The sequence below is a fragment of the Papilio xuthus genome, unplaced genomic scaffold (genome assembly GCF_000836235.2).
Source record: "Papilio xuthus unplaced genomic scaffold, Pxut_1.1 DF825017.1, whole genome shotgun sequence".
NCBI classification, from domain to species: domain Eukaryota; kingdom Metazoa; phylum Arthropoda; class Insecta; order Lepidoptera; family Papilionidae; genus Papilio; species Papilio xuthus.
Window position 1 is genome coordinate 4,392,696 of NW_013533632.1, and position 15,876 is coordinate 4,408,571.

Below are 15,876 nucleotides of genomic sequence, written 5' to 3' on the forward strand. Positions count from 1 at the left end.
CGTTTTATTGCAAATATTTGACTTTGACGTATTGTTATGCTAACAGAAACGTGCTGTTTTGAGAACAAGTCATGATAGCCAAAAGATTGAGCGGTTGTCTACATATTTGAAAACTAAATTGAATCTAAACAAAAACTTTAAGGTGACAAATAATTACATCTTTTTACAGCAATATTTCGTAGACATTTATTAAGAAACAGAGCTATAAAGTAGTTAAAATGTAAGACGTCAATATCATTGTTATACTATCAGATCAATCTATCAGATCATACTAATCGATTCCATTGTTAGATGCAACCGATGCAATGAACTCTCGTCATCTCGTCGGAGAAACCTCAATACACGTTAAATTGGCTTGTTCGCGCGCATCGTCCGAATTACAATGCCTATTCTGTTTACTGTTTCTATCGCATAAATTCGAATTCAGAGTACCTAAACCATTGAAATGTATTCTATTACCCCGAGCGTTAGAATTTTTATGATTCGATAGTCGTATTAAAGCTAAAATGTTGGTCTCTATTTGTGTCGATTTATTAGGAGAATTTTATACAACTATTATATATGAGACGCTCTTTGTATCCGAAGAGCCAGAGGGATAATAATTATTAACGTATGTCATTTCAATTCATAGCGTATACAACTTGTTTTCACTACTATGAATCATGTTTGATATCATTACTTCTAAGTAACTCTGATACATCACAAGCATGAGCTATAAGCTAGACTGTTACGCGACTAAATAATATTTAAAGATTTGCAAGACCTAAAGTAACAAATAAGGTTACTTTATCGTAAAACGGGTAATCGGAATATGAGAGTTAAAAAATCACAAGAAATAAAATCAGCTGATCAAATATTACGGTCTCGGTTAACGCCAAGAAGTTTCGTTTCACTTGTATACGCATACATTATGCTACATCATTAAACAACTTATCTCTTAACGTTAGGAGAAGCATCAATCATGTTAAAGATCTATCTCGATGCGAAATTACTGTTACACAGACGCTTTGAAGATAAGACCAGCCCGTGATTTTTTAAATGTCTTCATTACAGTTTTTAGGTATTCATGCTATTTGTTATAAATTAAAACATCTTCTATTTAAAATTTTCTTTTCACAGTGTTAGTAACCATACTCCTCCGAAACGGCTATACCGATTTCTATGAAATTTTATATGAATATTCAGTAAGTCTAAGCAACGACTACTGTCTATGTTTTAATCCCGTCCAGACGAAGTCGGGGGCGACACCTAGTTGTTTATAAAATAGCCATATTATAATTAATTTGTTATTTATAAGCTATTTTCCATAATTAGAAGATAAGAGTAATTAACATTTTTTTCTCGTCGAGAAAATGACTACTAACTGGGAAATGTTTGCAACATCTCAATGCTAAGTTATTCACATACTACTTCGGAACATATTCTTTAAAAGTGAAGAGAAAAACGACGATGAAAATAGCGACTTAGCTTTAGCACCGAACGCTGTATAATCTTTTTCTACAACCTATGCAATATCTGTTACCGAATTATACGAATATCAGATAAAACGCAAGTTACATAAAATTTACTGCTTGCTCTATATTATAAAATTTATATTTGACGAACAACAGATAAATTGGTCAATTCCACATTTAGCTGATAAGTAAAATAACGATTTGACGTTTTAAAGTGGTCGTATAATAATAACCGGTCGAGTTTTAAATATGCCGTTTAAAAGCAAACCGATGTACTTGGAGTTGTATTGTGCCCGCATATGACTGTGACCCGTGACCGGCAATGCGCACCGGTTATTTTTAACCTATTAGTACGACTAATCGTAGTCGATGATAGCAACGTCTAGTACTAAAAATATACATGACGTCGAAAAAAATACCGTTTCACGTTTCAATTTTAACCATAATTAGGTCAATTACATTAGCGACCTGTCGATTTAGATTCCTAAAAATTAACGTCTCGTACTCGGATAGACCGACAATTAGTGCAACAATGGGAAATGTTAAGTTTTGGTTCACAATCAGGATAGTAATAAAATGTTATTTTCAACGTCGAATTTAAACGCAGCGTTAAAAAACGCCCGTGTAAATGATGGCTAAGAATTCAATTTCATCCAATAGTTAACGTTTCAAGTGTAAATCGAGCAATTTAATAACGAACTTACTAAAAATGTAATATTGCGAAAGTTTTGACGGATGAATGAATTGCAGTTTGATTTTTATATTACATCAAGACGGCTACTCGGATCTAAATTCAATTTGGAACACAGATCGTTAGCAGTTTGGCATGGCGAACAGGATACTTAGATTTTTAAAGCATTGCAAGTTGAATATAATAATTGTATTTTAAATATATCAGGTTATTGTTTACTACATATATGTTGAATAGACAGACGTTAATGCATTTGCGTGCTGGTGCATTCTACTGTTACTATACAGTTAACAATAACAGTCCATACAGTAGGGATGAGGCTATTTATACGTCATTACTGTTTGCCTTTATCATTGTCAACGCTCAATTATTTAATAGGTGAAATCATAAAAGCATCGTCTATGTAATAATCGCACAAAAGTCTTTTATCACACCATTGCAATTTACCGTTCTCCAATAACGTTATAGAACCAATAATGTAAACGTAATTGAATGTGGTATTTATTCCGTAACTTATTCAATACCTTAAGTCGTTAATATAATACATTGAGTCACGAAAACCACGGTATTATGCCATTATATCTCGTAAGATTTGATCACTTTAACTAAGGGCTAAGAAATGATCTTTACCAGATAGATTGGACGTTTGTTATTGGTTCGCAGCCTAAGTATGGGATTATTGAGAGGTCGATAATAGTTATCTTTCGTTATCTTTTGGTTTTTACAACACTGTTATTCTTTGCTTTTGATTGTTTATATTCAAAGGGATACGGCCAACTGCTAGCTTGCTTGTATCTAAAATCCTATAAGCTATCACAAATTGCGTTTTGGAAGATAACAAACCGAGTAGTTCATGTTAGAAATTGTATCCGATTGGAATTCCTGTACTTAGCTCACGACACATTCCCTACAAACCAATTTGTTCTGTTATTAAGCCGTAGTGCAGTCAAGGCAATATTAACCCTACACATTCAATTGATTGTGCAACTATTTACTTTACGATGCATAAAGCAGAACAGAGTTAAATTAATCGAATAAATCATACTAATATTGTGAATGCAAAAGTTTGATAGATGGGTGGGTGGGCTTTTACTTATCTCCAAAACGGCTAAACGGATCTCTGTGAAATTTGTCATAAATGTAGTTCATAGTCTAGAAGAACGCATAGGCTACTTACTATTTTTTTTTAATCCACGACGACGATTTCAAGAGCAAAAGTTCGTATAAAGTATTTGAGAATAAATTCAACCACGTCTCTTTAAACTCTTCCCATATAAATAATCCTATTTACACATCGTACATACACGAGATAGAATAAAAATGTATCCACTGAATTTAAGACTTTTATCCATTTAACTTAAGGATCATGTTTAAAAAGCTAATACCGGCGAAAGAACTATATCTAGCAAATTTATTCGCCTGAGTTTGACGCAAGCTCGATTCAATTAAATACAATAAAGAAATTAATAGAGAAACATCTGATATAAATGTTCCATTTATTTACAAACTAGAAAGCATTTACAAAGAAAATAAAACACTAAAGTTAAAAGAATTTTCAGTCATTCAAGTGTGAAATTTCCCGTCCGTTCTTTATAAAGTTTTATTGCCTCGTCCTTTGAAAGGTTTTCCGTGCTGTGGTGTGAACGCTCTAACGCCGTCAATTTTGACTTACTGTTTATTTTTGATAGATATTTTATTCAGATACAAATACAAATATAAAATTTGATCATTTATATAAATTTATGTAACGCGGTATAATCTTAAAGAAGAATAAACAAAAATCTATCGAATTAGAAGCTCAAAACAACAAGGTTTAACGCGCCGTTTAAAATTACCATAAAAGGAAATATTCTCTAGCACGCATCGGTACCGTTACAGCTGCAAAACATTGCTCTACCTAGCTTAGAAGAAAAATTAAACTTGCATCAAATTTTCGGTAGTTGCTTAAATAGTCTGTATTGCTATCGAAATAAAGTTGTAATAAACAAGACGACTATCAGTGTGTATGGGAGGGAGCTGAATAATGTGATGGACTTATTTAGAGCAACAATTGTATAATACGGGAGTTCGATCACCTATCGAAGGTAATGTGGTGAATAAACTTTTTGAAATTTAAATATTTTCCATACATTTTACTTCTCTTCACACGATATATATATATATATATATATATATATATAGAGTACGGTAGACTTTTGCTTTGAAAACTTTAAAAATTCTTACGAACTATGGGATTTAGTTTTATTCTTTGATGTTAAAATTAACAACTTATACGATTATGACCTTCATATATATTGGTAAAATTGCGTAGTAATGGCGTAACGATTCCGTTTCATCGTACACAAGCTAGACGGTATTGAAAGAACGAAGCGAATCGATACATACAGTGGTTCCGAATTCTCTGTACAACTGACGTTTTCTTTTTATAGATGTTGTAATCTCGCAACAGACTGGGAGCGCCACCGCAACGGCTGCGGCGTCTTGCACATCAAGTTAAATATTTTTAAATACATCTAGACACGCAACGTGGATTGCACGAGCGGTTATTAAAATGCTGATGATTTACTTTATTGTTTATGCTTCGTAAATGCGATACAATGTACGAAAATCTATGATCTCATCTTTATTATTTGATAAACTGTATCTAAATTTATGAAAATATAGACGATTTTTACGTTGGTAAAGTGTTTCGAAGACGCCAGAGAGTGTTTCGATCCTAAAGAATATGGTAAATTTTTGCTTGCACTATAATTTGCAACGCGTGCCGGATTAGGTTACTGTTAGAATATACTTCAGTGTGATGACAAGTGGAGAATTTGTGAATAAAATGTAATGAGTAGTATGTCTGTGTGTATAGTGGCAATTACCAATCGCTTAGCTATTTAAGATACCTGAATGGTATCGCTTCTCATTGTGAGTGACGCGGCGATGAGTGCGTCGGTTTCTGGTGAGCTGTCGACTGCCGCCGCCGTCTCCGCGCGGTCCGCGCACTGCCTGAATGCCTGCTGCACAACATACCGCCATATATGCCCACCAGTTTAGACAAAACCCAAAACTTCTATATCGCTAACAAAATATAAAGGCTGAACTAAACTTTTATCGTATACACATGGGTCAAATGTCTGCCAATAAAACAAAAAAAAGAAAAACACGGTAAGAAATAATTTAAAAATTCAATTTAATACCATTTTTTTATAAGAATATATAAAAAATATATATAAGTAAATGCAAGTGTAAAAGTTGTGTAGAGATTTGAGTTTACCGTTTAAACCCTGCTTTCGCCTGTGGTTACGCAGTGCGTAGTTATCAGACTAGTTCATTGACCTTTGCCGTTGATAAGGGCCGAGGTGAGGACGCTATCAGTGGCGCAATGCAGGCCCAAAAACGTTCGACCTGAAACTACGCCCTAGAGGTAAACCAATTCGTGACAAATACTTTTATAATATTTACTTGTGGGTCTTAAATTCAATTATTTAATATAAACTTCATCATGAAACATTAGCTTTATTTTACTATTTTAGTTATTTATTTACAATAATCAATAACATATATACATTGACCTAATTGACATATCTAAAAGCTTACTTACATTGTTAAACGTTATATTTTATGGATTACAAGAGTATTTAAGAGTTCCTCTTTATACAATGTGTAAAAACTGTGATAATATTTTTAAACGTCTGATGTGCTCTTAATATGTATATATACTGTGTAGACGTTCTGTTTGTTGGTATAAAAATATAGCATGCGTATTGTTCCGAAACAATGGGTAAGGCTAAATTAATATTGCGGATAGGGTGATAAGAGACAGCGGAATATTTAGAGAGTTCCAAAAGAAATGATGGCCTTGAATAATACGATTTGGACATTAAGTATAGGATCTTTACAAATAAAAAGATATATTCGCATAAAATTTCGCGTAAATTGTAAACTGAACCCGTTTATTGCAATCCGCTCCGCTTATCTAGAAAAAGCCAGGGGCAAAGAGAACCGCCCGATACTAACCGATGCACATCACTTACGACTGCGTCCGTTCGGCCACTTCTGTTACCGCGAAGTGATTTAACTGCCGATTAACTTATCAAGTAAATTCTACTAAAATATACGTAGAAAAGTTTGTATTCTTTGGTTTATTCTTATTTTATTGATTATTGAATCTTGTTCTCATGTCAGACGTGACTTACTTGACTACTAAAACAATAATTGCAAATTAAAGAACATTTGAAGCTTACTTTGCATGATTTAACATAGATCTGTTATGAGTTTTATAATGACAAGCGGCTCGCAATGGATCATGCACTTGTTACGAAGGATGATTGAAATAAAATGCCATACTTTTTTACGCATTGACCTAAAGATTTCTTTTACTTTATGAAACCTCATCACGTTTCACCTCGGGCCAAGTATTTTATTATAGGAACAACTTAAGTACAGCTGCACCGTAAGCAAAAAAGCTGTTTCGCTCTGATAGTGCCATGTAACTAGTGAAACATTACGTGCCAATGCGACAGTATCGTACCATGATGATAAAGTGTGGTTGACGTGCGTGTGGATCACCAACTAACTAAACCAAGATACACAATTATGTAGTAACTAGAAATCATAAAATAAAACATAAATACGAATGGACCAAAAATAAAATCACAGTCGACGGGCGCTGGACAAAGTCATTCTAAATTGTTTAGATTAAATCGCAAGTTTTTTACGCGTTCAAATGAAGGCCGACCTCATTATTTTAATAACCCTCGTCAGCGGACCTGAAACGTTAGCTGAGATTGTATTTTTTAAACTAACTTTTTTTAACTTGCACCTTATTATTGATAGCATAAAAATGTTATTACCACAAGACGCAGAAATAAATCATTTAATAATGTACCTAAACTATTGAGCTAACGTTCCAAATTCGTCTATTCGAAGTCCAGATTCAAGATGGCCCCTCCGCTTGACCCTTGTTGTGGGACGGAGGCGAATGGTGCCACTGCGCATGATAATTTCGCGACTGCCCAGCGTCCATCGACGGCGATCAATTGACACTTGACCCCGTCGACGCTTCCATTGCGTCCTTGGACTCACAAGTACTGGGAGGATCACACAAATTGGCATGTGACGTAATCAATTAAGTTGGAAAAATTACAGCGGGATTGAAAAGCCAGTACTCGCGTGTCATGAAGTTACTATTAAGTAATAATTAGTTGAGGCAACATAAAGTTAGTAGCAATTGCTTGTACATACTACTCGTGAGCAAGAAGACTTACCTTGGGGCTGTTGTTGAGCGATATAGGGGGTAAGAAGACGGGCGCGCTTCTTTTCATAGCCTTTCTGTGTTATATCACCTGGGAAGTAAGGAGACCATTGGTGAATACATTTTGCATAGTAATAAAACAAACCATATTTAAGCAATTCGAGTTTGTAAGTTCGGTTAAGGTATTTTTGACGTTCGCATATAATATATGAATTATAATTAAGATAGTATGTCAAGCACTCAGCCTGTAAGATAACAGATATCCATTTGGGAGTTGATAAAGCCGACGAAAATAGGATAACTTTGCTCACTTAATATTTTGGTTGATAAACATCGCTAGAATTCAATATTAAAGGAGCTGAATTTCAATAAAAAGCTGTTTCACAAGACACTTGAATTGCGACTTTCATTTTAATACTTCTTTCGAGTGTTGTGAAGCAGGCTAATTTTGCCAACGTCAACGGTTATTACGAAGCGCCCTTTGAGTTGCAGTAGTAGCAACACAAGCAAATAGTCGTTTGTAACGTACTTTCTCATTTAAATATTGCAACGGACTAAATGAGAAAGTACCTGAAAGACATGAAAGGATATTTTACTAAATAAGTGATATACACGATAATATTCATCTGGCTACAAATTATTTTTTATAAAAATAAGATTTAGTACATATTTAATGATAAACTAAAATGCCTTACGTAGTAACGTGACGCCTTTAACTATTTAAGAAAACAACTGTCAAATTACTCTCATACCCCATTTTTATATTAATTGTTACCTCTCCTACCTCGTGATTGGCCACAAGACCGGTCCCTATCTCAGCCCGATGTCGTCATATGCGTAATCCGAATAATGAGTCACAGAGTGTAACGTACACAGTAGTGCATGGAAAAGAATTAGACTATAATTTACATAACAATTCATACAAAAAAAACATAGAACGTGTTACACTAAAAATATAACAAGTCATAATTAATTCACACTAGCATTCGCGTCGGGTCCGTGATGACCTTGTAAATAACTATGTATTATAACGCGTCGAGAGAAACATGTTCAATAAAAACGTACAACAAAAAAAAATACTTTAACTCTTCTAACAAGTTTACTGGGTAAAATAAAAACGCAATGACCGAGTTTGACGATCAGGGATAAGGTGAGTATACAAAGACGATCATTTCAGTTAAAAAACAGAGATTTGTACAGAGGTGTGTTAAGAGGTTATTTACTATTCGAAGCAGGTTATATTTACAACATTTATACATTTTACGGAAAAGAAAGGACAAGGAGGATATTAAACTTAATAATTTACAATATTCTAACACTGTTACATAAACAAAATACATCGATGATAAACAACGAGTTGCATAAACTGGCAGATATCACTCGGGACTGTCGTGGGGCGTTCTCAATCAGACTGATAGTTATAAACGCACATGGCTCTACAAATATGATATCTCTAAAAGCCCTATTATGTTAATACTGATGACGAAATCTATAAGATGAATAATGTTAAAAATATTTTTTAATGCAAAATGCATTTTGAATGTTTTACTGAAAACTGTTACTTGCTTGCCCACAAGGGTACTGACTTGTCACACCATAACATTTCTTACTTAATTGGCAGGTGCATGACAGTGAAACGGTTCTTACAAGCGGACAATCAACGCATGTAATGCAATACAGAGTCGCAGCAGTCCAAATAGGTACGGCATTGTTCGAGGACGTTTGACCTGAATTTTAAAACTAACTTCCGATTTTATAGCTCTATTATATGCAGCCACAAGCTGACCGCCCAACGTGATAGCTTTATTTTAATGTGTTCGATGGCTCCCGGGAACATAGATCTTAAGTCAAAACACGCATGATCTTGAATCATTCGTAATAACCGTACATCTATCCTTAATCCTTTGTGGCGTAGAAATTTAATTACACTCCGTAATTATACTCTTGTCCAACATACATCACTCAGGCATTGCTACGAATTTTCTACCGTATTTATATAGAAACAAGCTATCGCCCACGTTTCCGTCCGCACGAAATGAAAAAAAAAACTTAATTAGTAGCGTATTTGTTCTTCCAGACTACGTTCTATATCTATGCCAAATTTATTTATTTATTTAGCGAGATCTATGCAGCCGTTCTAGAGATACCTTCAAACAAACATCCATCCATCCATTCATACCGCCAAACGTTCGCATTTATAATATTAGTAAGATTATTTTACAACGAATAAATAGGACATTTTACATATCTTCGTGGTGACTTAAGTAATACAAAAAGTATTGTATATAGATAAAGAAGAGTGATAAGATTACATTTATTACACAGAAAGTGATGACACTTACATTCATATTTGTTTTGTAATATTAAAACTCAAATTTTGCATTGCATTTAAATAGCATAGACCACATACGAAATTGATCCAGCAAAAGTTCTGAAACTTGATGGAAAGGTTTCGAAACATTTTTTTGAATAATACAATTACAATTCATCGCCCAAATTACATTGGCGTGACTAATTGTGATTATTTATTTTAAAATATAAGAAAAAAGTTGACTAAATACTATTATTATGTTCAACGCTTAGCTCAGAAAGACGTCAACAGATAAGATAATAATTTCTATTAGGAAAAAAACGCTCCCAATAAACAATACTTTAGGTATAAAGGTAATCATCAAATTAATATTTTAAATTATTTTTTCGATACAAAGATATTTTAAAAGGAAATATTTAATTATACAGATAATGTGGAAGATTATTCATTTCTGCAAAACTTGGATCGATTCATGAAAACCGATGAACATACAGAAAATACATTACTATTTAGATTTGGAAATTCTATTTCAAATGTTTGTAATTCTTTGATCATATTAATTTTCCACTTTTTGAACAGATATGGTATTATTTGTACCAAATCATGCGCACGAATGCATATCGAATAGAGCATAGTCTTCTCAATTTCAAACACAAGCGTCACACCAAAAATTCAAACAAAGTCACACCTTGTGTGCCTTTTAATATTTGTTACACATTATATTTAAATTATACAGCTGAACAATCAGATAACAGCGTAACAGCTGTTCTAGAACCTACCGTACATCAAAGGCCTCTCGAACAAAGCTTTCAAACATGCATAAAGGAAAATCAAATTGTTTGAAAGCGCAAATCAATGCTGTCAACTAACTATACGTCCCTTTGTTATTCAAATAGAAAATAAAAATACTGTCGTCGACGTTAAAACAAAGATTGAAACTACATCATTTTCGTAACATTATTTTCTTACATTAACTTATATCAATTTTAATATGATCGTTATTTACAATGTAAGATAATTTTCAAAATATTCATTGTTTCTTAACTTAGAAAATCTATGTATCTCCGTTATGTACACTTGGAAATGTTGTAATGTAAGGAATGACAGGGCCCACTATATCGTATTTAAGAACTACCATTAAATTAATATTTTCTATTAATTAATTAATAATTAACAGATTCTCTTAGTAATCTTAATTACATTATTTGACAATCTTGTGATTATTTAGTCTTTTCACGTTATTTACGTTTACTAAACTCAATGCAGATTTCTTAACTCATTCACTTTAAGAAATGTGATACATTAACAATGACTTTATTTAAAATCAATTAAGCTAATTCAAAGTATGTCTTTGATCGTTTGGATTTACTTTTCGATAATACTAACTTTTCAGTGTACATATTAAAAAAATTGAATCTTTGTAGGTAGCATAAAAGAGAAATATGGTCAAAAATTGTAGCAAATACTGGAATGAAACATGAACGCCAGCGAAACTGAGAAGTATTAACGGTTTCATGCATTACAATCGCACGGCACAAACGCACTATAGTAGACTGCACAGGTAGAAAAAACGATTAAAAGTTCCACGTTCTAGGTTCAAAGGGATTATAGCAGAGCTCTTTTCTCCCGGCATCTGCAAATTGAATCTCGCTATCGCATAGCAACTGAGTAATGAAACTTTCGGATGTGCTACACAGGCTTCAAAAGAATGGAAATTTTTTATTCGTATATTTCAGATGTATGGAAAGTTTTGTAATAATGCACTCAGTTCATATTTGAGACTTGCATGCCTAGTTAAAGGTATCAAGAACTGGGCGGAGTTTAATACCGCGGTAAGTAATTCGAACTACGCTAATCCTGTTGGCTGTTTAACTTCACTTTACAGGGTGCTGGTTTAACTTTGCGAAATTGAAAATTCGAAGTAGTTTCAAGGCAAGGTTTGCGATGCGAATAATTATTGTTTAAAATAGTATCAAACATGTTAGTTGCGAAACTAGAGTGACAACATTGATTCGGCCCTGCTACACGCATAAATTATACCGTTAATTACAAATTTGCAGATTCGGCTTATATTGTTCATATTTTATTTCTCACAATGTAAGTGCATCTAGTAGGTTCGTTGAAACTACTAACTAAGGACGGCCTTCTGATGATAGTGTTTATTTAATGAAAAGGCTCTTTAAAAAATGAAAAACTGTTTTCACTCGCAGTATAGCGACAGCGAAAGCGGATGTCACCCGACCTCGTGAACATTCGCAGAGCTTCCCTTTATGCGATTGTTTTACGTACTCCGTGGATATGGGTATGGTCAATATACCAGCGAGCGACGTGCTCACTCCAGGAACAAAGCGGTGCCACGAACGACGGGGAGTGGGGGAAGACTGCACATGGATGACGACAATCCAAACGAACCTGAGAGCCTTAAGACTTGAAAGTGGAAAACGCGTGCATTTGCGATTATGTTATGTTTGTACCGTTATATTTAAATAAAAAAACTAGTTATTCTCAAATCATACTAAAAGTATTACCACAATTTATAAATTTATAAGTAGAAGTAAAGTTAAATTTTACAGTGTTTTATCATGACACCTTATGATATTTGGGATAAACAAAATATTTGTAATATGGAAATTAACAGATGCTGTATATTAAAGGACTCAATTAATATTTTTAGAGCCACAATTGAGGCCATTGATTCTACAGCGACGGGCTTAGTCAGACTGTGCCACGACGACGAACGGGTTTGTGTTGATGCGTCATGCTTTCCCAATAAAATGGCTTAAGTGCGCTGGTAAAATGATGCGACTTGTAAATCTATCTACCTGATATAAGAAGTTGTGTATTACACTTAAGTCATATTAAAAATAAAAACAAATTTAAATATTAAATTGAACTTTACAGTCTTACATTATCTCGCCATTTAGCGGAATATGAATGAAATACAGTTGAACCTGGATAAGCGGGAGTCCAAGGGACCGCGATGTTTTTATAACTTAGAGTTTTCTCTCTAACCAGAGTTTCTCGCTTATGGATATGATGGTCTTTCAGGACCAGACAATGACACTCGCTTATTGAGGTTTCTCGTTACTCCATCTTCGACTGTATATTATATTGGCAATATATCGTTGTCAAGTTATCAAAGTTTGTTCGCTGGGTAATATTTGTGTTAATATGTGAAAAAATACTCATAGTTGCGGGGGAATAGTATATCTCAATTTTTTTATTACCTGAATATCAGATATTATGTCTGATTTACTAGGTTTTTCCTTTAAATAATTTTAGTTCGTTATCTTGGCTAAAGCTACAGCTATTTCATAAGTTATGCAGAATTACTATGTACTTCAAAACCTTTTCGGGACAAAAGGCCAGGTTCCCGCCAAAAAATTGGTTTATTTTAGCGCATTTGTACATTAGAGTTATTAAGTTCGCGTAAATTAAATTAAAGAAAGCTAAAGTTTGCGTAAAAATTACTGTTCGTGCTTAGGTGAGCATCATAAAGGTAGTTAATTTTATAATGAATTAATAACAATCTATATACATATGTAACAGCGTAAACTGACTAACTCAACTATTAACGCACAGCCTAAAAATTCTAGGTCTAGAGACTGGAAAGTTTGCTTAGGGGCTTCTATTAATACCTGCTGTAAAAGGCTTTGAGGGAATACTGCCAGATACATGCGGTCAGCAGTTTGAACCGTGATCCACGTACGGCGATTGTGAACTTGCTGATAGCGAATGCAGTGCCAATTGCATAAAAATATTACATACAGACACTATGTCTGTTTTATTCATAAGAATATAAGGGATTACAAAATGTGTCAATAAAAATGACACAACAGTGGATTTTTGGGGTATTTTGTACCTGTAGGTACAGACTTTTTGAACAACGTGTATGGCGGCCGTAAAATGTATAAGTCCTAGAGTCCTAAGTATTTAGTAAGTGCAACATTGACGTTAGGAACATGTTTTATGATGAACATGAGTACAGACGAATTTTGTGTGTAAAACTTATTTATATTGTTATCAAGACAATATGAAGAATGCGGAAAATATCTTTTAAAATGGTGAGGGGGTTTGAATTGCTTAAGTCTTTCTTCGCATCTGCCAAATAATTTTGATAACGGAATAAACTAAATGTAGTCGCTAATTTCGCAGTGCATGCAATGCTATATTAACAAATCAAACAAATAAGTAATTAATAATAAGAATTTTTATTTAATTTTTGAGTAAATTTCCATAGCATTTGTTAGTCAAATTAGTGACATTGAAAATGTATTTTGTATAGATGCATTAAAAAGATTTGAAGATAAGATATTTGCAATGTATATTTTAAAATAAAGAATTTTGTTATTATTATTATTTAATAAATTATTCTGAATATGAAACCTGATTATTTCCCAAACATCAAATTAATGCTAAATATCTCAATACACATCCAAATTAAAAAATGGACTGAAATTGAAGTTTAACTTTCTATATGAATTTGAATGATGGTTCTATTGTTAAACTTAAGTGCCAAGAGAATATTGGATAAGCTTAGTTGATAAAATTTAACTAAGAGACATACACTTTACTTTTGAACGCAGAAAGTACAAAAGTATAGCAGTCTGCATAATATTCGAAATTACTTAATTAAATAATAATATAAATTAATACTACTTCTACTGGTACAATTATACACAATTTTTAATTTGTTTAACAAAGCAATACAATGTTAATAAGTACTAAAATAACTATTGAATACTTATTAATTAAATAGTAAGCATGTTCAAGCTAAGATTTAAAAGCACTTAAGATTTTTGTTAGATTGCAAACATTTCTACTACTACTGTATATATATATATATGTATACATATATAAATGACATAATTATAATACATCTATATACATATATCAATAATGATACATATTATGTTCATATAAGTATACTCGCAAGTACAACTTTTGGAACTTAATAAAGTAACTAAAAATAAAAAAAAATAAAAAAAATATCGATCTCTAATACGACTTGCACCACTTGCCCTACCTTCAGATAACTCCAAGTCCAACTCAGCTAGTTTATCTCTTATCTCGTCCGGCAACTTGGATATATCTACACTTAAGTCAGCCATTATGAAAAAACACTATTTTCACACAAAACAAATAAACTTAACGACAACAGTCCAAGACACCATCGTGACACATAGCCATCTTGAATTTTCAACTCTTTCTGACCGACTCTACTCGAACACTGAACTAACAATGTCTCATTTAATCACCAGAGGACGCAATGTTGCTTCACTAGCTTGTTCTCAATTACAAAATGGAATTTGACAGTAATTTTTTTCGAAAACATTTTCATAAACTTCAACAAAAAGAGAAATTAAAATCTTTTAAAAACAAAATATAATTAATTATCACCTTAAGCAAGTGCTTTTGTGTTTAATATTTTCAGTTGTTTTGTCTATGGTTCCGTTTATAAACCTCTATATGTCACACGGACCACATGTGGCAACACACAATAGGGGAGATTGGACTGATACAGACCACGGTATAGTTGTGAACCGTAAGATTGACTAAGGCATAATCCCTAACTTAGGGCCTTAGGATAAGCTCCTTGTTCCTCAGTAGGAAAGATTCATGACAATGATAATGAACGCGCGTGCTTGACCGGTTTTGTCACTTAAAATCAAAGGTTCCACTGAATTAATTAATTCAGTGTTACTACCCTAACTGGTGGTAAATTCACCTTTCCTTTCGTCACTTTTGGTGTGGGTGGTTTGCGTAAAAACATTTGGCGTAAAACTTATATTAGTTTAAATACCACTCAATGTATCAATATATTTCAGGACATAAGAGATGATGCTAAGCTGTGGATTCTTACAAGGATTGATGAATTAAGATGGGATTTAACATGGAAGAAACATGTAAACGTTTAACGAACTACTATAAAGTTTATTGTTATTTATCAGTCAAAATATGATAGTTTCCGTTTATGTTTTTACCCATGGGCACACTTAGGTTTAATGTTGTAAAATAATAATTTCAAAGTGAGAAATGATTCAAGAATGAGCTTAAATGCGAAGTTGTTTAGAAAAAAAAAGATTCTAAAGTTAATACAGGTAACCCGATCTATACTAATTTGTCGATTTCGATAAATCGACAATAAGCTCCCTTCACTATTGAGCTCGCTAGGTTG

At 33.2% G+C, this 15,876-nt stretch overlaps 1 protein-coding gene across 5 annotated transcripts in view; it reads right to left on the minus strand.

Moving 5' to 3' along the window:
• Positions 1 to 14,969, minus strand: part of DIP2 (disco-interacting protein 2) — a 53,649-nt gene extending 38,680 nt beyond the window's left edge. For 2 of the 5 annotated variants that reach the window (XM_013323750.1, XM_013323748.1), the window contains exons 1-3: positions 14,725 to 14,969; positions 7,401 to 7,478; positions 5,037 to 5,150 (exon numbers count right to left, since the gene is read on the minus strand). In XM_013323750.1, the coding sequence (XP_013179204.1) occupies positions 5,037 to 5,150; positions 7,401 to 7,478; positions 14,725 to 14,809 (277 nt within the window). In that variant the 5' untranslated portion in view covers positions 14,810 to 14,969. The remainder of the gene's footprint in view (positions 1 to 5,036; positions 5,151 to 7,400; positions 7,479 to 14,724) is intronic. The other 3 variants (XM_013323752.1, XM_013323751.1, XM_013323749.1) reach the window with 2 other exon arrangements.
• Positions 14,970 to 15,876: the final 907 nt, after the last annotated feature.